Source organism: Balaenoptera ricei, chromosome 3 (genome assembly GCF_028023285.1).
Source record: "Balaenoptera ricei isolate mBalRic1 chromosome 3, mBalRic1.hap2, whole genome shotgun sequence".
In the NCBI taxonomy this organism is placed as follows: domain Eukaryota; kingdom Metazoa; phylum Chordata; class Mammalia; order Artiodactyla; family Balaenopteridae; genus Balaenoptera; species Balaenoptera ricei.
This window is the reverse complement of record NC_082641.1, coordinates 112,986,176-113,009,528: the sequence shown is the minus strand read 5'-3', so window position 1 is coordinate 113,009,528 and position 23,353 is coordinate 112,986,176. Positions and strand designations below refer to the sequence as shown.

Genomic DNA, 23,353 nt, shown 5'->3' with positions numbered 1-23,353 from the left:
GTACAGAAAATGTTCTATTTCTTGACTTTGGTGGTGGTTACGTGGATCTTGCTTTATAATTATTTAATAAGCTGCATGTTTATATTTCACTCATTTCTCTGCATTTATATTTTAAAATTTAAAATAATCCCAATGGGCATTATTACACTGACCTTGACAAAATAAAAGTAAAATTTATAAAGTATAATAAATGACATGGCAAAAATCCTCATTAACTAATATGGAGAAAACAGAGAACACAGAACAAATCCATACATCCCATGACACCACTTTAGAAACAATAATAGGCAAAGAACAAACCACTAACAAGAGAAACAAAAAGAGTAAACGTATTATGTCTAATAGACATAAATAATATCTCAAAATTGAATGGTACTAACATCTTAAGGAAACAGGTACATTTAACTTACAAAAGCAAAGTTCACCCATTATGAATAGCAATTCAGCAATACACACCATGAGTAAAAAAGTTATTTGTCAATCAACATCGGAAATGCCAAGAAAATAATTTCAAAGGAAAAAACATAGTTCCCACAAAGATGTATACAAAATGCATTTCTGACCATTAATAGCAGATATTAAATAAAAGAACAATGCATTATGAGTGTTAAAACTAATAGAATCTAGCATTTTCTAAAAGCATTACAAGCTTTATAACCTATTGAAATAATTCAGCTAACAGCTAATGGCAGCAGCCAAATTCAGTATTTATAAAGATTTTTTTAAAAAACTGTAGGGAAGAGAGTCAGTTCCCAACCTACCTATTCTCAGCTTTCTTGCTTTTATTGCCGGGACTGGAGGATCGGGATCTCCGGCCGCGGCTTCTACTCCTCGAACGTCTCCTGTCTCGACTTCGAGATCTTCTTCGCTCTCGACTTCGATCTCTCTCTCTACTTCTGGAACGCCTGAAAGGGGACACTTCATTTATTCTATGACCAAGTGGAACGTCTACTTCAGACCATGGTTCTGCCTCATGTTGAAAGAAGCTTCTTAATTATTACCATTATTAAAGACAGATTTCAATTAACTATCAAATCAGCTAAACAGGGAACAAGTAAAGCCATTCCTTACAAGTGGTCAATGAAATAAATGATACTAATTTCAAAGTGATGTTTGGTGAAAAACAGAGGAAATATGTAACAAGAGCTGTTTGAAATTTATGACCTATAGCAGAAAATCTAAATTTCAAAGACAGCCGAAACCTAAGTATAAGGATGGGCAGAATGGGGCTGTGGAAAGATCACAGATATGAAAAATTAAGAGATAAGAATTTCTACCCTGGTGCTACTAATTAGTGACATACATAGGGCAGATCAACTCTCTGGGTCTCAGTTTCCTCATCTGTAAAATATGGAGACTTCACCAAATAATCTCAAAATCCTTCTTGCTCTAAAATCTTGTGATTCTTTCACACCAAAAAGTCAAAGGCCAAATCTTAAATGACCAATTTCACTTAACAAGTACTTGACTGAATTGTATGAAACTGTTCCTGGTACCTCATAATATAAAATTGAATAAGTTAGCGTTATCCACATTGTAACGGGTAAGTATGTTCCCTAAGTACCAGGTGACACTTAGGCAATCTCTCCTTCCAAGGTCTGAAAAAGATAAAGTCAAAGTTCTTTCTGTGATCAGTTCACAGCACCTGTATAACCTTGTCCTCTTTCCCATTTTAATGAGAAACTTTATTAGAAATCTTTTTTTGGTGTGGGGAAGATTATTTTTATTTAGAGACTGTTTTCTACCTCCAGAAAAGTTATGGCTGCTTGGGTGGTACCATGGAATATTTAATCAAGTTTAAAAAAATTAGGATGTTCTTTGGTTAAATCTAAAAAAGTTCTTTAAAATAGTTTCAAACAGAGTATGGAGATGGCTCTGCCCTGTTTCCTTCTCCTGTCGGCTCTAGCGGTTGCTCTGAACACAGGGGTCAGCTTTCTTGGGACAGGATTAGACTAGAACCCCCCTGATGGCATATTACCTTAGCTTTTACTTCACTGTTTGAAAATGACAGTGGAAAGGGAAAAAAAAAAAATACTGTAAGTTTTTGTTCTAGGCAAATCACTTCTGTACCTAATCAAACAAGCTGGGGTAAAGCAGAGGGCCTGCAAAAGGGCCACTAAATTCTAGTCCAAAATTTTTGAAGAAGCCTGATTTAGCTGAGAAGGTCCAATTTAACAAGAGTCCTGTGGAGATTAATGTCTTACCTCAGACGCTTCCTGTCTCTTGACCGAGATCTTCTTTTATCCCTGCTACGAGATCTCTCTCTCCTTCTATCTCTATCCCTGCTTCTAGACCTTCTGTCATCTCCACGTTTACTTCTTTTGTCTGAGGGTGAGCGACTTCTAGATCGACTTCCAGAGCGTCCCCGTGATGCTGATCGCTTCCGATAGTGGCTAGATTATTAAGTTAAAGATTAAGCTTAGCAAACACAGCTTCTATTACATTTTATTTATTTTATTATTTTCTAAAAAAAATCTCAGCAGATAAATTAAACATTGAAAGGACTTCTTATACGTAAACTTTTTTAAAATTAGGGGGAAAGAATGAACTCTTCTGCTACAGCACACTGTCCTGGAAAAGAAGGAAGGACAGTAAGCCAAAGAGACCTAGTTCCTGCCTTTGGGCCTCAAGCAGCTTGCATTCTGGTAAAGGAAGAGAGGACAGGCAAGTAAAGAAGTAAGTATACAATATGTATTTGGTGCTACGGAGAAAAACAGATGAAGGTAAAGGAAAAAGAGAGACAGTGGGAGGTAGGAAGTTTGCTCCTTTACACCAGGTGATTAGAGAAGGCCTCACTAATAAAGTGCCATTTCAGAGGTTTAAAGGAAGTAAAGGAAGGAACCATGGAGATATGTGAGGGAGAAACTTTCCAGGCAAAAGGCACAGTAAGTGCAAAGACCCTGAAAAGGAACCTTGATTGGTGTGTTTAAGGAACAGCAAGGAACCAGATGTGCTTGGAGTTGAATGAGTGAGAGAAAGTGTCATGAGATGGGGTCAGAGGTACAGCATGGTAGCCAAATGTGGAGAGCCTTATATGCCATTATAAGGACTTTCTCTTTTACTTTGAGAAAAGATGAGAAGCTACTGGAAGATTTTAAGCAGAGGAATGACATAACCTCCCTACTATTTTTAAAGCATTACTCTGGCTGCTGAGGGGAGAACAAACCAAAGAAAGGCAAGGACAGAAGCAGGGAAAACAGGTAGAATGCTACAGCAATCGTCCAAGTAAGAGACAGCGTTGGCTTGGATCAGAATGTCATGTGTAGAGTTGTTGAGAAGTGTCAAAATCTGGACATTTTAATGACTAATTAAATGTCAAGTGCAACAGCAAATCTAGTACACAAGCAAGGCAAGGCAGAGAAGTGGGGGAGAAGGCCGAAGAGATGGAAAGGACCTTCCTGGGAAGGGCCCTAAAGGCTGTGCTGAAGAGTCTCACTTCATCTTGGAAGCAGTAAGAACCAACAGACATGAAAGCAAGGAAATGACATAATCTTATGTTAATTTCACAAGTGTCACTCTGGCTGCAGTGTGGAATCAACTGGGAGAGCAAGATCAGAGGAAGATAACTTGAGGCAGGTGTAGCAGTCTGAGTAATAAATGATTAGGGCCTGAATTAAGTCAGGGAGAGCAGGAATGGTGACAGGGTGCAGTATCTAACTGGATGTAGGCAGCGAGAGAGAAGAACCAGTCAAACAAATATCACTTCCAGGTTTCTGGTCTGGGTGGCCAGATGAACAGCAATGCTTTCACGGAGATTTAAATGACCTTTACACGAATTTTCTGTAGTTATGGAAATACTCTTTATCCAGGTGATGGTTACACGGCTTATATATGAGCTAAATTTCACCAAGCTCTACCCTTAAGCGTTGTCCATTTCCCTGAATATTAATTATACCTCAGTAAACTACTATTACCTTACTTACTTATTATTTATATCCTAGATATAAATGATCTTTCAGTCACAGCTAAACATTAAGCAAATACGCACATTTAAGATAAAAATCTCAAGGTCCCAAACCAGGTAACAATCTGAAATGTTGAAGAGATATCAGAGTTCTAATAAGACCTCCCAGTTCTCAGTTTAAAAAGGATAAAAAACACATAACAAAGAAATTTTAAATCTATGTGCGAAATAAATGCCCATGCAACAAGCATTTATTGTAGCCTAAAACAAACCTAGTCACGTAGTATAGTAGGCGATGTAAAAATGTTTGGCCACACGCTCCTTTCAGTTAAGAAAATACCACACGCGCACAAAAAACTAAAGTAGAGAGCGACAGGGGCCAAAGAAATGTTGCAAACGCGAAGTGGTGAGAAATTTAACTGGGATCGCTACTGACTGAGGCTATACGGGTAAGCTCCGCGGAAATGGCGGGATGTAGTCGAAGTCCCGGAGGTGTGTTCCCGCTCCAAGGACTCGAACCGGCCGATGGCCGTGCAAGGGAACCCTGTGCCCGCCGCCGACCCAAGCACACCCACTGCCTCAGCCGAGGTCCCCCAGCCCCTCCAGTAGCCGCGGGCAGCGCTGGCCGCACGTGGGGCCGCACCGAGCCAGGCCCGACCCTGCGGCCACCTCGACTCCCGCCTGAGGAAGAGACTCTCCCGCTCGCACGCCCAGCGCGCCGCCTCACCGTGACTCCCGGCCCATGCCGCAGGCCGCAGGAAAGCGGCGCCCTTCGGGACCACGCGCAGGAGAACCGGACAAAGTAAGAGGCCGCACAGCCCTCAGCACGCCGGGCGAGGAGCAGCACTAACAAGCTGCAGCAGCCACAGCAGCAGGCACCATCCGAACGCGGCCAACGAAAACAGGACGTGCTGGCGCCAGCGGCAGGAGGAAGGAAAAAGCGGGCCGGAAGCGGCTATCGCTCCACAGCGCCCCCTCTCGGCTGGAGGCCGCACAGTGCCGGCTGCGCCTAAAGAGGTTGCCTCGGCCGGGTTTTCCCTGCACAGCCGCGGAAGCCCCCTAGGCTTGGTGAGGTAGAGGGTGATGCCTCAGCCATGCAAGCCCTGGGAGGGTCTTTCCTACAGCGGGCACTGAAACGCCATAAGCAACCCCGAGCTGTCCCAGGAAGTGTACTGACATCTAAGCGATGCTACAAACATCTCCATTCACTCTCATCATTTCTACATGCATTCATTTAAACATATTGTTACATGTCAGGCATGTTCTACCTTCCAACGAGCTTTCAATCTCGTGGCAGATATAGGCATTAACAAAAACATAAGCAGATGTAATGTAACAGAAAAGAGATTCTACCATAGGAAAGGGGTTCAGAAAAAGAGTTCCCTAAGGAAGTGAACTTTGAGGTATGATTTGAAGACTGAGTAGGAGTTAACTTGGTGAAGAGGACGAAGAGCTAAAAATACGTTACACAAGATAATGGCTCTCAACATTGCCTGCGCTTGGGAGCTTGAAAATACATATACGGATGCGTGTGTTCCATTCTGATATTCTGATTTGATTGGTCTGGAGTGCTTCCAGTGCATTGGGAATTTTAAAGCTTCCCAGGTGATTGTGAAGTACAGTCTGGTCAAGGCGAAGAACGACTCGCCTAGTGGAACTTACGCTGCAATGTTCAGTTGTTTTAGCAGAAAGCTGTAAAGGAGTTGGGGACAGGCTCTCACTTACTTTACGTGCCTCTGTACTATTTTATGTCCTTACACATAAGGATGTTAGAAAAGTTCCATATTTTGACTGTGGCAGTCATTGCATGGATGTTTGTCAAGATTCATTGAACTGTACGCTTTATTTTTATTTTATTGTTATTTTTTTTGGCCGTGCCCCACAGCCTGCGGTATCTTAGCTCCCCAACCCGGGGCCCTGCAGTGGAAGCGTGGAGTCCTAACCACTGGACTGCCAGTGAGTTCCCTGAACTGTATGCTTTAAATTGGTGTGTTTTATTGTATGTAAATCTTACCTCGATAAATTTGAATTTTTTAAAAATGAAACCAACGAGTTTAAGACTCTAAGACTGGCTTCTGCTCTTCCTCTGTGATTTATTGCCCACCTGTGGCTGCAGGGCAGACCATGCCAAGGGTAAGGAAGGCCTGAGCCAATATATGACAGAATGGACACCAATGAGGGTCAGGTATGAGAGCCATTGTAAATTGCTTGTATGTGGGCTGAAGGTAAGGAGTGTGGAGACACTGACAAGTGGTCAGATTCTGGATGTATTCCACAGGCAGCTTTCCAAACACTAATTGATAAAATGGATGTGAACTGCAAGGGTAAGGGAGGAATAAAGATGACTCCCAGGTTTTGAACAGAGCTACTCTGGATTGTGGTGAATTTGTGGAGATGAAAAAGGCCTGGGTGCAGCAGATTTGGTGGGAAAAGGAGAGAAAATCAGTGTTTCTGCCTACTAGATATCCAGAAGGAGATAATGGCTGAAAGGAAATATATGAGTCTGGAGTTCAAAGGAGAAATAGAGATTGGAGAGATAAGGGTCATAAGCACTTTATAGAATGTATAATACAGATCTTCCTCAACTTAGGATGGGATTACATCCTGATAAAACCCATCGTAAATTTAAAACACTGCAAGGGGAAAATGCATTTTAATATACCTAACCTACCCATCATAACTTAGCCTAGCCTACCTTAAACGTGTCAGAACACACACATTAGCCTGCAGTTGGGCAGAATCATCTAACACAAAGCCTATTTTATAATAAAGTGTTGAATATCTCATGTAATTTATTGAATACTATACTGAAAGTGAAAAGCAGAACGGTTTTAAGTGGATCATCATGGACTGGGAGCTGCAGCTCTCTGCCACTGCCCAGCATCACTAGAGAGTATCATACTGCAGATGGCTAGCCCAGGAAGAGATCAAAATTCAAAATTCAAAGCACGGTTTCTAACAAATGTGTCACTTTTTTTTTTAATTAATTTATTTTATTTATTTATTTTTGGCTGCGTTGGGTCTTCGTTGCTGTGCGCGGGCTTTCTCTAGTTGCGGCGAGTGGGGTCTACTCTTCGTTGTGGTGTGCGGGCTTCTCATTGAGGTGGCTTCTCTTGTTGCAGAGCATGGGCTCTAGGTGAATGGGCTTCAGTAGTTATGGCACGAGGGCTCAGTAGTTGTGGCATGTGGGCTTCAGTAGTTGTGGCTCACGGGTTCTAGAGCACAGGCTCAGTAGTTGTGGCGCATGGGCTTAGTTGCTCCGCGGCATGTGGGATCTTCCCGGACCAGGGCTTGAACCCGTGTCCCCTGTGTTGGCAGGCGGATTCTTAATCACTGAGCCACCAGGGAAGCCCACGAATGTGTCACTTTTACATCACCATAAAGTCAAAAAATTGTAAGTCAAACCACCCTAACTCAGGGACTTTCTGTATATGGTATTTGAAGCCAAGGAACTGGATGAGGCCATGCAAAAATTGATATAGCTGGAACAGATTTTTTAAATCAGTTATTCAAATTTCTTGATTTTAAGGGAGAGTACTGAGACATGGGAAACAAATTTAATCCCAGATCACTAATCTTCTTGGAATCTAAACTGGAACCAGAACCCAGGCATCTGATACCCAGGCCAGAGCTCTTTCCAAGATACTTCATTTCTAACTCCCTTTTTTTTTTTAATAGTTTTATTTTCTTTTTTAATATTCATTTATTTAGTGGCTGCCCTAGGTCTTTAGTTGCAGCATGCAGGATCTTCAGTTGCAGCATGCATGCAGGATCTAGTTCCCTGACCAGGGATCGAACCCCGGCCCCCCACACTGAGAGTGCAGAGTCTTAACCACTGGACCACCAGGGAAGTACCTCTAACTCCCTTTTAAGAGAACATATTCACGTGACAATTCTAACTGGCTTTTTGTGCCCACAGCATATTTACGGTAAGTTCACAGCATTTCTATGTCCTTGAAGAAACTACTTTTATCTATTAGCAGAGGTGAAAGAAGTTAATTATAGTCTACTATGTCTCCAATACATCACTTATTTAGCAAACTGCCCCGGCTTCCAAAGCAGATTTTGATTCTAACTAACCTAGTTCTGAATCTCATAACCCTCTTGCTGTTTTTAACACCAACTGTGTGTACACACATCCGCTTATACAGCTAATAAGACTAAAAATCTACTGGTCAAAGATGTCACCTCTCAACAACCATCCTTTGTTGTTGTTGTTTTTTCTTTTTTTGGCTGCACCTCACGGCATGAGGAACTTCCCAGACAGAACCCGCGCCCCCTGCAGTGGAAGCGCAGAGCCTTAACCACCGGACCACCAGGGAAGTCCTCAACAACCATCCTTGGCAATCTAGTTTTAACTCATAAACATTTCAAATCCCTGAAATTTCTTTTTTTTTTTATTAATTTATTAGTTATATTTGGTTGCATTGGGTCTTTGTTGCTGCGCGCGGGCTTTCTCTAGTTGTGGTGAGCGGGGGCTACTCTTCATTGCAGTGTGCAGGCTTCTCATTGCGGTGACTTCTCTTGTTGCTGAGCACGGGCTCTAGGCCGTACGGGCTTCAGTAGTTGCAGCACGTGGGCTCAGTAGTTGTGGCTCACAGGCTCTAGAGCACAGGCTCAGTAGTTGTGGTGCACGGGCTTAGTTGCTCCATGGCATGTGGGATCTTCCCGGATCAGGGCTCGAACCCGTGTTCCCTGCATTGGCAGGCAGGTTCTTAACCACTGTGCCACCAGGGAAGCCCTCCCTGAAATTTCTAAGTAAAAAAAATTCTTCTTATTTATTCCAAACACTAATAAACCTGCATTTCCATTTGATATTATTCAACATGCTTAAGCAAATACTCATGTCTTCTCTTTGAAATAAATTTGATAATGACCTACAATTACTAAAACTTTGCATGTGTAAAGTGACAAAATGGAAGAAATAAAATGTGCAATTGAAAATCCCTAGTGTCTTCCCAGGGATTGGGGAGAGTGTGACAAATTCAAGAATACTATCCAATCCTCTGGATATTAGATTTGTATGGAATTAGGAAAAATGTGTGCTTGTAATCTTACCCTAAGTCAAACGAATAGACTTAAATTGTTATACTTATTCTCCATCACTGTGGTTCAAAATAAAAAAACTTTGTGAGTAATAAAAAAAAAGTCTATATCACAAGAATTAATCAAACAGACGATACAAAAAAACTAGGGAAATGTAATACCAAGTGATAAAACACTTATGCTTTATACTCTTTTAAGTCAAACCTTCCAAATATGACAGTGTTACCACGTTAGTTAAAAGGGTATTTATGCTATTGGGTTGAATACGTCAGTCAATTCTTCAAATTCCATTTTTATATCTAATTATTCTATGCTTATTGCTTAAAAAACATACTTCTGAAAATCTAAAACTCAACAGTAAAAATTTCCAATTCTGAGTTTGGTAATAAAATTTTTCATAAATTAAAATTAATAAAGATTTCATAAATACCTTTTAATTTCACATGTATGAATCTTAATCATTTCCTCCATTAAATATTTATGCTGAAATAAAAATTAAGATACTGACTCAACGAGAAAAGATAAAATTGGCTACCTTATTCAGCCCTTATAAGTTAAAATGTGCAAACTTAACACTAGACAATTCAATTTCTTTCATTTTATTTTTAAGATGGCTCCATTTCTCAGGACAGAACAATACAAATACAAGATGCAGTCCTTGGGACTGGCTGAGACGACATTCATCTGCTCTCCTAAAAGCACTAGCTCAGCTCTCAAAGAGGAATTACAAATCTGAGAAGTTAGGGAAAGGTGTAGACTAGGATTTCTAATTAAACAAGAAAAATCGATTACTGACATTGGTACTCTAATCTTCACATCAGTATTAATACAAACTCAACCCTTTCCAGTCAGGGAACCTGCCATTCCATTCCTAATCAAGTGGTTTTACAACCTCAAAAAGTAAAAGAATTTCATAAAGGTGTAAACCAATATGCTTCCTTTAGAGTCACTGCAATATGGAAGAGAAATTTTTTTTTGTAAGCTTCTCTTTCTGAGTTCTGCAGGCTTCATGGTACTTCAGAGCCCCAATAATCAAGCAGTTCATGACAAAAGATAAAAGTGAAAAAGTAGACACAGAGATCTGTGAAAACTTCGCCCATTTTGCTGTAAGTATCCATTGATCGATTTATTACTTCAGCAGGAATTCCAGATAATAGAAGTGCAGCTGTTAGTACTGTTGTCTTTATCTTCTTTTCACCCTGCATAGAGAAAGACTTCAATAAATCTTACAGCTTTCAGAAGACTACTTAAGCTCTATAAAAACATCAGTGCTGCTATTTTTGCCTAACTGATTTCAAAACTGTTAATGAAGTTTCAAAATATCAATCAATAATATATGAAGAAACATTTACTGAGCATATAATATGTAAAGCAGCAAACTGCTAGGCAATAGGGAAAAGACACCATTCTTGCTATCAAAACTTTTTAAAAAAGTCTTATCTTGGAGGCAAGATATAAATAATAATTTAAGATACATACAAAAGCTCAAGACAAAAACAGGAAAAGCATTACCAGACAGGACATAAATAATTGCTAAATGAACGACATGGATGACGTGTGCTATAGTGGCTCAAAGAAGACAGAAATTACTCCAGGGTTTTACATATAAGTAAAGCACAGGGAAGGATTTCACAAGAAGTGGAATTAAAAACAGGCATTTAAGAATGAGCAAGATTAAGTTGAGCAAAAGTGAGAGGATAAATCTTATTGTAAGGTTAAGTCTCATGACAACGAAAGTCAGAAGAGTGATAGGTGTACTGGAGGACAGTGAATAATTTGTAACAGAATCAAAGGAACATTCTGTAGAGTCAGCCCTAATTGCCATCCAAAGGAATTCACATTTGTTTACATATGCAGCAGAATATCACTGAACATTTATTTCCTAATATAATTTTCTAGTCTCATTCTTTAAGAGATTCAAGGCTGAATTTTCATTTAATTTATTGATTTGGTATCACCAAATCCAATCACATGGTTCAAAACATTTTAAATATAAAAAGCTATAGTTACCCAACAGAAATCAAAGCCTATGTCCACAAAAAAAACCCACTCAGGAAAGTTCTTTGTTGCTTTAGACATATTAACCAAAAATTGGAAACAACCAAGACATCCAGCAATAGGTAATTAGACAAATTAATGGATATACTCACTCAATGGAGTATTACTCAGCAAAAAAAAAAAGAGAGAGAGAGAGAGAAAGAGAATGAACTACTTATGCACTCAACAATATGAATGACTATCAAAAATATGATGCAGAATGAAAGAAGCCTTGCACAAAGAAGTACATACAGGAATGATCCCATTTAAAATAAGTACTAAAACAACCAAAACTAATCTACAGTGGGAAAAAGAAAATCAGACCTTCATGGTGCAGGAGTTGGGACTGCCTGGAAAAGGACATGATGGAACTTCCTGACAGTAATGTTCTAAATCTTAAAGGATTTGGGTTTCACAGGTTGTCAAAACTCATTAAATGGTATAATAAAGACTAGAGCATTTCACTGTATGAAAATTTTACCTCAAAATAACTAAAAAGAACCATAAAGAAACACTGAATTGTAGTTGATATATAAACTGAAATGTGTAGGGGTAAAATCTACTGATGTCTTCATCTACAACATACTTTGAAATGCATCAAGAAAAAAAAGATGTATTAAAAAAAGATGTATTGAAAATGGATAGAAAATTGGGTGAATATATGATAAATACAATGAAATGTTCACTACAGAATCTAGGTGGTAAGCATAAACGGGTGTTCACTGCACAATTCTTTCAACTTTTCTGTTGAAACCTATTAACAACAAAATGTTTTGTTGAAAGAAAATTATACAGTAATCTCCCTTCCTTTTCTCTCCCCGTTTACCTAGTAACCGATACACACTCTATCACAAATAACCACTGTTAAAAATTTCATGTAATATTCTTCCAGAGTTTCTTTACACATATACAAGCAAAATCAAATACATAGGATTTTCCTCCTTTTTACAAAAAAAAGGAGTATACTATAGATGCTATTCTGTATTTTTATATCTTAATATTTCTTGGCGAGCTTAACATTATCAGTACATGGTACATGGAGACCTTTATCATTCTGAATGGATAGGCCATAATTTTTTTTAACTAGTCACTTATTAGTAGACATTTAGGTTGTTTCCAAACTTTTGCTATTGCAAAACTAAAATCAATGTTTCAAGGGTAAATTTCTAAACAAATGCTTTAATTAAAATTACATTTTTGGAGGGGATCAATGAATATACATCTAATCATAAAAAAAGTTTTAATTAAAAAATAAAATTACAGGGCTTCCCTGGTGGCACAGTGGTTAAGAATCCGCCTGCCAGTGCAGGGGACACGGGTTCGAGCCCTGGTCCAGGAAGATCCCACATGCCGCGGGGCAACTAAGCCCATGCGCCACAACTACTGAGCCTGCGCTCTAGAGCCCACGAGCCACAGCTACTGAGCCTGCATGCCACAACTACTGAAGCCCGCACGCCTAGAGCCGGTGCTCCGCAACAAGAGAAGCCACCGCAATGAGAGGCCCACGAACCGCAACGAAGAGTAGCCCCCACCCGCCGCAACTAAAGAAAGCCCGCGCACAGTAAAGACCCAACGCAGCCAGACCTAAAATAAATAAATAGATAAATATATTAAAAAAATAAAATAATAAATAAGTAAATAAATAAAATTACATATCTTTCTTTACTCTTTTACTTTGTGGATTTGACTATTTGACCCCTCAAAAAAATGTTTCAAACCCATTAAACACACACATGAGGTCTATCAGTGCATTACAAATGACTAAGCAAACAGTCAAGTAGCCATTTTTCAGCAAAAATCTCACACAAAAACTCAATTACACAAGTAAGGTTATCTTCTCTACTGGCAAGGCAAGTTCCATAAAACTGTATAGTATAATTGGAGTCAAGCTGACCAGATAAACACTGATACTCCCCATGATTCTGTTCTGTAAGTATGGCCAAATATTTCTTACAAATATCAGACCCTTGGCATTAAAGATAAAGTGCACTGTCATTAAGTGTTCCGTAAGGAGCACAGTAAGATAACTGAACCCATTTTTAAAATAACTTCCTTTGTTAAAAACAAAATATATTACTAAATTTACTAAGTAATTAAGTTGAACACTTTCTTAGACAAGTACTATTCAGACTCTGTCATGAGGCTTTTCCCCTATTCCATGGTGGACCAACATTTTTGTAAAATATGACAAAAATGTTATGGCAATGTCATATTGCTATACAAGTTTCTAATTACTTACTTTCTGAACTGAACTTATTACAAACAGAAACAAATAGTTTGAAGATCTGCACTTGTGAGCCAATCACTCTTTGAATAGCACTGATTCAGACCATAAGTATAAGTAATTTTTTTTAAGTTCTTAAAATCATCTAGTTGTTAATCTAAATATATCACCATAATTCAGAAAAAATTTTAATTTACCTTAGGAAAATATTTGTATAGTCCCATGTATGCGAGTTGTAAAGTAAGAAATGGAGCAAATATGGACTGTGAAGACAGAAGATAAAGTTACATATTTCCAACATAATCGTTCAAATCACAATAAATCAAACTAACAGCAGTTATAAAATTCCAAGCAAAAAAACTGTAATAAAATATTTAATTTTAGTGGCTGAAAGGATTCTTGTTTCTGCAAATGAGTGACAAAAATAAAGAGATTTGATTTCCTTAACATAAAACATGTTTCTCAAGTCAAGTCACATTCTTTCAACATCCCCCAAAATTCCCTCTCTCTTAAAAACTTACCTTTTAAATAATTTAAAAGGTAACTTCTCAGCGGTGATTTGATGTATAATCATCGTGCAGTAACATCTCTCTCAACTAGAGGTAATTAACTGACAATTTGAAAGCATACCTAAAACGCTCAATACGCAAAAGAGATGCCATACATACCTCACTCACACTTCGGGGCAAGAAATGAATTCATCTCTGGCCCTCAAATGACGAGGTGTTTTTTTTTTTTTTTAATAAATTTATTTATTTTTATTTATTTATTTTTGGCTGTGTTGGGTCTTCGTTTCTGTGCGAGGGCTTTCTCTAGTTGCTGCGAGCCGGGGCCACTCTTCATCGTGGTGCGTGGGCCTCTCACTGTCGCGGCCTCTCTCGTTGCGGAGCACAGGCTCCAGATGCGCAGGCTCAGTAGTTGTGGCTCACGGGCCCTGTTGCCCCGCGGCATGTGGGATCTTCCCAGACCAGGGCTCGAACCCGTGTCCCCTGCATTGGCAGGCAGATTCTCAACCACTGCGCCACCAGGGAAGCCCGAGGTGTTTTTATTATAGATAAAATGGCTTGGTTATCTCACTTCTCACACAAAAAAACAGAAAAGATCCAAATAATACCTAATTTACATTTATTTCTAAAGTTAAAATAGGGAGTGAAGGAGCAAATATTACTAGATGGAAGAATAGTGAGAGCAGTGATTAATAGCTGAAAATCTGACAGCAAAAAAAAAAAGCCCAGAAAGCCAAAAAACCTCACAAAAAATGAGACACAAAAATAGGACATAATTTTAAAAGCATGGAAGTACAGAGCCCCTTAGATAAGACAAAAAAAGTAGCTATACATCTCACTAAACGCTGAAAGCTATGATGCTAATTTATCATCAGGAAAAAAAAAAAAATCTAATCTGTTCAACAGATTCTCTTTAAGAAAAAACTGGCATAAAAATAGACTTTTAGGGAATTCGTTGGTGGCGCAGTGGTTAAGAATCCGCCTGCCAACGCAGGGGACACGGGTTCGAGCCTTGGTCCGGGAAGATCTCACATGCCGTGGAGCAACCAAGCCTGTGTGCCACAACTACTGAGCCCGTGAGCCACAACTACTGAGCCCACATGCCACAACTATTGAAGCCCACGTGCCTAGAGCCCATGCTCCGTAACAAGAGAAGCCACCGCAATGAGAAGCATGCACACCACAAAGAAGAATAGCCCCCACTTGCCGCAACTAGAGAAAGGCTACGTGCAGCAACAAAGACCCAATGCAGGCAAAAATAAATAAATAAATTTTTTTTTAAAAAGATGGGAATTTCCATTAAAAAAATAGGCTTTTAAAAACTTTTTTCTGGGCTTCCCTGGGGGCACAGTGGTTAAGAATCCACCTGCCAATGCAGGGGACACGGGTTTGAGCCCTGGTCTGGGAAGATCCCACATGCCGCGGAGCAACTAAGCCTATGCACCACAACTACTGAGCCTGTGCTCTAGAGCCCGCGAGCCACAACTACTGAGCCTGCGTGCCACAACTAGTGAAGTCCACGTGCCTGGAGCCTGTGTTCCGCAGCAAGAGAAGCCACCACAATGAGAAGCCCAAGCACCGCAACGAAGAGTAGCCCCCGATCGCCCTAACTAGAGAAAGCCCGTGTGCAGCAACGAAGACCCAATGCAGCCAAAAATAAATAAATAAAATAAATAAATTTAAAAAATAATAATAATAAAAAACCCTTTTTTTCTTAATAACATAAACCTTAATTATCTGAAAATTTACTTATGTGGCTGGTACTTGGTAGGTATTCTTAAAATGTCTACTGAATGGAAATACCTCAAAGAGCAAGACACTGTTATGCTTTTCTTCTTTCCTCCACATACTATGAAACAAAAGGACCAAAAAATCCCAACTTTCACTGAACAGCCATGGCATATGAAGGTACAACAAAAATGAACTGCTGGGGCTTCCCTGGTGGCGCAGTGGTTGAGATTCTGCGCGACACGGGTTCGAGCCCTGGTCTGGGAAGATCCCACATGCCGCGTAGCAGCTGGGCCCGTGAGCCACAATTACTGAGCCTGCGCGTCTGGAGCCTGTGCTCCCCAACAAGAGAGGCCGCGATAGTGAGAGGCCCGCGCACCGCGATGAAGAGTGGCCCCCGCTTGCCGCAACTGGAGAAAGCCCTCGCACAGAAACGAAGACCCAACACAGCCAAAAATAAATAAATAAATAAATAAAAATTAAAAAAAAAAAAAAATGAACTGCTCCTATGATAATACTACACTATAAAATGCAGAATGCCTTCTGAACCATAAAAAAGTTACATCACATTCAGGACCATAGGAACTGCATTTTAATATTTCAAATTTGAAAAGTGGTAATTAATATATAGTATATGTAGGTAATTTACCCTTTGGTTTTGGAATCAAAGTGCCTGGGTTTAATCCCAGCTGTCACTTAGTAGTGTGACCCTGGACAAATGATTTCACCTCTCTGAGTCTTCATTCCCTCATCTATAAAACAGATTCAAATGATACCTGGTTCACTAGGGGCAGGACAGGAAAAAAGACGCAGACATAGAGAATGGACTTGAGGACACTGGGAGGGGGAAGGGTAAGCTGCAACGAAGTGAGAGAGTGGCATGGACTTATATATACTACCAAATGTAAAATAGATAGCTAGTGGGAAGCAGCCGCATAGCACAGGGAGATCAGCTTGGTGCTCTGTGACCACCTAGAGGGGTGGGATAGGGAGGGTGGGAGGGAGACGCAAGAGGGAGGGGATATGGGGATATATGTATATGTATAGCTGATTCACTTTGCTATACAGCAGAAACTAACACACCATTATAAAGCAATTATACTCCAATAAAGATGTTAAAAAAAAATGATACCTGGTTCATAAGGATGAGGTTAAATGAATTAATATATGTAAAGCACTTAGAACGTTACTTAGCATGTAGAAAGATTTTAGCAATTATTATCAGGCTCTGTATTTAACCAGAACACCTCATTCTATACCTAAGGCGAATAGCAGTTTATAACACATCTCCAAACATCCACACGAATCTGGTAAATATTAAGTTACTGTTGGCAATGAATCTTACAAAAGCACTCATTATTATCATCAGTTTGCATTTTCCACTGTTTCTTACCAAATATTTGCAAACAAAAGCTCTGACTCCAAAGGCAAGAAGAGCACATCCCACCAATCTAAATATTCGAAAAGAGTCAAATTCTTCAGTTGTATTTCCATCCTCTTGGTTGGGTTTTTCACTAATCAACTGTTTCCTTAGCTTCATTGCTTCTTCAAATCTGGAGAGGTACTGTTCTAGGCCATGGCGAGAACCCCTCTGGACAGTGTCTGCTGTCAGGTCTCCTCTGTTGCGCTGCCGGAGCTCAAGGCTTACATCAATACTGCACTCAGGAGGTTTAATGAAAGAGTCCAATTTGTCTCCCAGCTGAGTCCCCTTTACCTCGGCCACACCACTCTGCTGGTCAGTTGTTCCTGTACTGACCGAATCACCCAGCACTACTCGCTTTGAAACTGAAGGAATGGTGAGGGAGTTCAGTTTATCACTGTCCTGCTGCTTTGATTTTGTTTGACTTTCTTCTTCTGAGAAAAGAAATTTAGAAGCCTTAAGTATTACGTACTGGCAGACACCTTTCTTATTAGTATTTAAAAATATGCCACTAGAGCTAGAACTTCACAGCCTCTGAATTTAATTAATACTGATTCTTCATAAGACAAACTAGTTCCTTCCTCTACACACTCAAAATGTCAAAAAGAGTATTCCTTCAGAGGATATACCCCAAACTTTGGGGGTAGAAGATAACGCTATTAGACAAATTGGGAAAGACAGTTAGGGATGGAGATTTTTAAAAATCTGTATTTTTAATATTACATTTCTGAATCCAGAGTCCTGTCAGCATAGGGTGTGGCATATACTACAGCTACGGTTTACGTAATTCTTCTACTGTAATCTGGCAGCCATTAGCAGGTATTTAAGCAGTTTTAGGATGCTGTTCTGGTTTAAAACAAAACAAAGGGGAAAAAAACCTTTAATGACAGATAAAATAAAAATTTCAAAGCAAAATAACAAAGTAGACGTTTTGGGAAAGAATAAATATTCTACTACTAATCATTAAAGGGGAAAATGTGTCTCCTAATGATTGTTCTAGAATTTGAAATAGGGCTCTTACCTCTCTTGGCAGTTTTCAGTCGCAAACCTGTTAACTGTCTAAAAGTTCAGAGCTATATATCTAAAGCCCCACAGAGCAGAAATCACAAGGATCTAAGGAACGTGCAATCAGTGACTAAAGGCCAAATATTAAAGGCGACGCCCAATGGTAATTTAGAGAACACTAGCTCATACTGAGTGTTCAGTAAATATTCACATGAAAAAAATTTTTAAGAAACTCATTGTACATGTCATCGGGGGAGAAACGAGGAACTCTCTTCAGTGTTAAATGCAGTTCCTGACATCACTCACATCAATCTCAGCACACTAGGAGATAACGCCTCAGATGGGCATGTCCCACTTGTTGGGTTTCTAAAAAATGGTCCCTCCAATTTTTTTCACCTGTTTAAGAAGGCCTGTAGATGACAGTGTGGAGAGCACCGAACACAGACACTAGGATTTGACCGTAAGAGTCTCTGATCCACGTAGGAAGAACCAGGGGGCAGTTCAGTAAAGACAAGCTCATGCAGGCCGACAGAGTTACAGCCAAAGGCAAAAGAAGGTACAAGCCAGGGAAGGCACTGGAAGGGAAAGCATTTGGAAAGGAAATAAAGGCAGGCAATCTTCCCGACGGGCACAATAGACAGAGCAGTCTGGGGATAAAATGTGCGCCCTTCAAGAGAGGCGAGGGAGTGGGGAAGGAGGAAGGGGGCCGTCTCAGGGTAACTGGGCAGAGGGCACCACGGCACAGGGTCTCAGGAGCGAGAGTTTCGCAGCCGGCGGCGGAGGTGGGGACAACCTAAGGGCGGAGCCCCCGGAAAACTGAGGAAAGAGACTAGAAACGTCGTGGGGTTAAGTGAGAACTGAGGATATCATCAAAGGGATGGGGCCAGAGGGGAGGTCAGAGAGCAGGGTTTGGTCAAAAAGGTCAGCAGGGTGGAGGAGGGAAAGGAAGAATGATCCCGAAGACTCAAAAGGGATGGGCAGGAGACTGTGGGGAAACGGAGGTTCTCACCGGCGCCGCTCCCCGGCCTGTGAAAGCCCATGATTCGGTTGATGCGCTGTTCCGAGTTCATGAGCAGCTTTCTCCGCCGCAGCTCGGCCCGACGCTGGGAAGCCGACAGGCCTGAGCCCGCCGGGGCCCCCGGCCGGTCCCCGCTGTCGGTAGCGATGGTGACCGATTCCATCTTCCCCTCCACAATCCGGGAGTGGTGACGGTGACAGCAGCGGGAGCCGCGGCGACGAAGAGTCCTGACCGGGCCGCAGGACGAGCGTCCCTCTACCTCTGTGGACCCGCCCCCTTCCCTAGAGCTTGGCCGCAAATGCAGCCTAAGCACGCGCGCCGCCTGACGGGACCAAGCGCGAGCCTTGCGCCGCCATCTTGAGTGAGGGCATCGCTGGAAGCTTCAGTTCCTCCCACCTGGGCTGGCCCGCGTTGCTCCTCTCCCCGCGCCAGCGGGACCCGGTGGCGATCCCTCGGAAGTGAAGAAAACCGGCACCTAGCCTGACGCACGGAAAACGTATGGGACCGAGGAATAAACTCCTCCCACCTGGTGCCAGGAAGCAAAATGGAGATTGCAGCGGCAGGCACTGGTTTCCAGTGATCTTCTTCGGCCTCGCTTATAGGCTTCGGGAATGCGTAACTCCGAGAGCGACGCTTTAGGGACCCTTGCGGTTGGGATTTGTTATTGGTGCTGATTCCTCATCTTCAGCAGTGCTACTACCAAATACACACCTGGTTCATTCCAGGCTTTCCTCATGTCTTTGTTCAAGACTTTCCCAGTGAAGCCTTCCCTTTCCGTCCCCTCTCAACACTCCTTATTCTCCTTATCTGCCTTTTCTCCTTAACAGTTATAACCGACTCGAAAGCTGAATGTACTTCTTGTGTTTATTATCTGCTTCTTACTAAAATGTAAGCTCCATTAAGACAAGTAATGTGTTTTGTTCACGGCTGCAACTCCTAGAACAGTGTGAGCGCTCAACAGGGTTGCTTTATCCATTAGGCCATGGTGAGGGCCCACAATAGGGGCCCAAGAAAATGTTTTATTTTGAATTTTTTTTGATGGAAGTATAGTTGATTTACAATATTGTGTTAGTTTCAGGTGTACAGCAAGGTGATCTGGTTATACATATTGATATATATGTATGTACATGTCTATGTTCTTTTTTAAATTATTCTTTTCCATTATAGTTTGTTACAAGATATTGAATATAGTTCCCTGAGCTATACAGTAAACCCTTGCTGTTTATCTGTTTTATATATGGAAGTGTGCATCTGTTAACCCCATACTCCCAATTTATCCCTCCCTTGCCCTTTGGTAACCATGAGTTTGTTTTCTTTGTTGAGTCTGTTTGTTTTCTAAATAAGTTCATTTATTTGAATTTTTTTTTAAATCAGAAGAAAAGTGTAGTAATAATTTTTGTATAATGATGAATCCAGCCTAGATTGTAGTCATTCTCATACTAACACAGTCATAAAATATAATTTTAAATATGCTTTTATAGAGGAAGGAGCCCACGAAAGCAAAATATCTACAGCCCACAAAAGTCATAATGCAGCCCTGGTGCACAGTAATGACTAAGTGAATGAATAAATGAATGAAGGAATTGAATCCCTTGTCAACCCTTGCTGAGAGGACACCATGGCCAGTTCATACCTGAGGCTGCAGGGGGTGAGGCAGCCTAGTGTGTCCCCTGCAATGAAGCCTGCTCAAAGTCAGCAAGTGGGTGAAACCCTGCTTAGGTAGAAGGTAATAAAATACTATTTTTAACTGTTAGTCACCTGACCCTGTCTCAGACAGAAAAGGATTTTGAAAAAAAAGTGTAAAAACAAACAGCAACTTATCTTTTGGGTTCAACAATGTAAGGAGCTCAGGTATAAACATTGAACATTCCCTCTTGATTGGATAGCTAAATCTCAGGGACATGCCCTAGCTAGTAATTTTAAAGCATTAGAAAAGGTTTCCCTGCATATCTGTACAGATCTACATCTCTGAGGCCCAGACTGTGCCTTAAAAACTTCTACAATTGAAATAATTAAGTACTAGTAATAAATGTGCAGAACTTGATGAGGTAAAGTCCTGATGAGTCAAGACCAAAAACAGTTCCAGGGTAAACAAAATATTTTTTTCACTTGAGATAGCACATAGAAACCAAATGGATATTTTGATTCTTTAGATAGATGTGTTGATGTATGATGGCTGATAGAGTCAGGTAAGAATTTAAAGTGTCAAGATTTCATATTACATGCTTACTTATTTCTGGGAAACCATTTCCCTGTGGGGTTTCCATAGTTATTAGATTTCCTTGTGCTTCTCAGTGGTATATGATTCCTTGCTAAATGATGTGCATACTTAACGATTCTTGTCTTAATTTTTATCTCCCTCACTATAGACTTTACAAGGGCAAGCCCACCTCCATCTTTTTTTCTTGTGTGTGATTTTTTTGTTTCGTTTTTTTTCCTTTAAAAAATTTTTAAATTTTTTAAATTATTTTTTTTTCCATTTTTAAAAATTGACCACTTTGCCCCATGCTTAGCACTGAGAGCACTAGAATAAATTTACCTGAATAGTTGCAGAAATTTTTCTTTTGTGCCAAATCTTGGCATTTTCAATGAGTTTTATGTATAATTTTTATTTGATCCCAGCATTGTTTAGGTAGGCTAATATTAATACTTTATTGACAAATTGTAGCTACAAACTGACAAATATGTATGAACATATTGAGTCATAAGTAATAAAAGTAGAATTCAAATTCTGGGGTTAAATATAGACAGTAAGTTCATGCTTGGACACCTCTCTACTACACATAGCAATCAGTAACAGTTAAAAACATAAAGGGAGGGACTTCCCTGGTGGTCCAGTGGTTAAGAATCCGCCTTCCAATGCAGGGGATGCGGGTTCAATCCCTGGTCGGGGAACTAGGATCCCACATGCCACGGAGCAACTAAGCCCACATGCCACAACAACTGAGCCCACGCACCGCAACGAACATCCCGTGCACCGCAACTAAGACCCGACGCAGCCAAATAAATAAATAAATATTAAAAAAAAAACATAAAGGGAAAAAAAAGAAATAGCTGGCCTCAAAAACAAGAGAAACATCTCAGCAGATCAAAGTATCAGAAACAGCACAGTGGAGCTAAAGTCAGGTGCCTGTTGGGCTGCAGATCCAGAAGCAGGCAATGGTAGCACATTCTATGTGTAAGAGGACCTGAAAGTGCTCCACGTGAGACAAAGGGATGAACAGGACAAACTCGCTGCTTGAGGTCTGCCCTCCCTGAAAAATATTCAAAATATCATTTGCTATTGGACTTCAGCTTAATAAACAGAGAGGCAGAAGAGAGGGCAAAAACTAGACTTCCCACTGTTGGTGACTGGAATGGTGATATCCCCAAATCACTGGACAGGAGCCCTAAAACACCTCAATGAGCCCTAGTTTTGGGAAAATGCAACTAGAAAACCCATAGACAGGGAGGGGGAAAGCTTGGACAGAGAGAGATGTGCTAAAATGAAAATAACAACCCTCCCAATCAAATAAGCCTAGAAACCCAAATTCTAACAAACATGAAGAAATACAACATTTAAATTCTGCCAGCCAAATTAAAAATTGGAATTCACTCCAGAAAGAATTTTATAGAACAATTTTAATACATTATTGAACAAAATAGGCAGAAATTAATCAAAAATAGTTAGTTATACAAATATAAAAATCAATAGATGAGATTAAACTCCAACTGGACATAGTCACAGAGGAATTAGTCACAAGAGGAATTCTGGAGACTTCCCTGGTGGTCTAGTGGGTAAGACTCTGCACTCCCAATGCACTCCCGGGGCCCGGGTCCCATCTCTGGTCAAGGAACTAGATCCCTCACGCATGCCACAACTAAGAAGTCTGCATGCCGCAACAAAGAGCCCGTGTGCCGCAACTAAGACCCGAGCAGCCAAAATAAATTTTAAAATAAATAAATATATAAATATTTTTTTAAAAAGGAATTCTGAAGGTAAGAAAAGAATAGAGGGAATGACAGAAACAAATATTTTAAGAGAAAATATATGTCAATTATACCTAAATTTTAAAAATAAATAAAAATTTTAAAAATAACTGAGAATTTTCCAGAATTGAAGATAGACAAGGATCTCCAGATTAAAGCATGCTCTGAAAAGCAAGCAGGGTAAACAGTAAACTCAGAGTATTAAAACTATAGAATATTAAGGATAAAAGAAAAATCTTAAAAGCTAACAGATTATCTTCAAATAAACAACAATTAGACTTACAGTAGGCATCTTATCAGTAACAAAAGGGTCCACAAGACAGTGGAGTAGTATCTTAAACATATTGAGAATAAAGAAATTGAAAACCCTTTCAATCTAGAATTTTAAACCTAGCTGTTCTTGAAGAGTGAGCATCCAGAATTTGGATTATGACTTCCCAGACACTGACTCAGGTTTAAAGAACCTTCAGCAATAGTTTTCCATTTACTTAATTTG

At 40.3% G+C, this 23,353-nt stretch overlaps 2 protein-coding genes across 6 annotated transcripts in view; both read right to left on the bottom strand.

Annotated features, from left to right (window-relative positions):
- DDX46 (DEAD-box helicase 46) overlaps nt 1-4,811 on the bottom strand; it is a 63,025-nt gene extending 58,214 nt beyond the window's left edge. For all 5 annotated transcript variants that reach the window (XR_009502393.1, XR_009502392.1, XR_009502391.1 and 2 more), the window contains exons 1-3: nt 4,632-4,811; nt 2,205-2,393; nt 762-905 (exon numbers count right to left, since the gene is read on the bottom strand). Coding sequence is in view for 2 of the 5 variants with exons in the window: in XM_059917116.1 (XP_059773099.1) it covers nt 762-905; nt 2,205-2,393; nt 4,632-4,648 (350 nt within the window). In the remaining 3 variants the exon portion in view is untranslated. The remainder of the gene's footprint in view (nt 1-761; nt 906-2,204; nt 2,394-4,631) is intronic.
- A 4,569-nt stretch (nt 4,812-9,380) lies between these two features.
- On the bottom strand, nt 9,381-19,249 carry CAMLG (calcium modulating ligand). The gene is made up of 4 exons (XM_059919479.1): nt 18,880-19,249; nt 16,839-17,299; nt 13,409-13,474; nt 9,381-10,149 (listed from the first exon to the last, which is right to left on the bottom strand). The coding sequence occupies exons 1-4, from the start codon at nt 19,049-19,051 to the stop codon at nt 9,958-9,960; spliced, it is 891 nt and encodes a 296-aa protein (XP_059775462.1). The 5' UTR covers nt 19,052-19,249; the 3' UTR covers nt 9,381-9,957.
- Nucleotides 19,250-23,353: the final 4,104 nt, after the last annotated feature.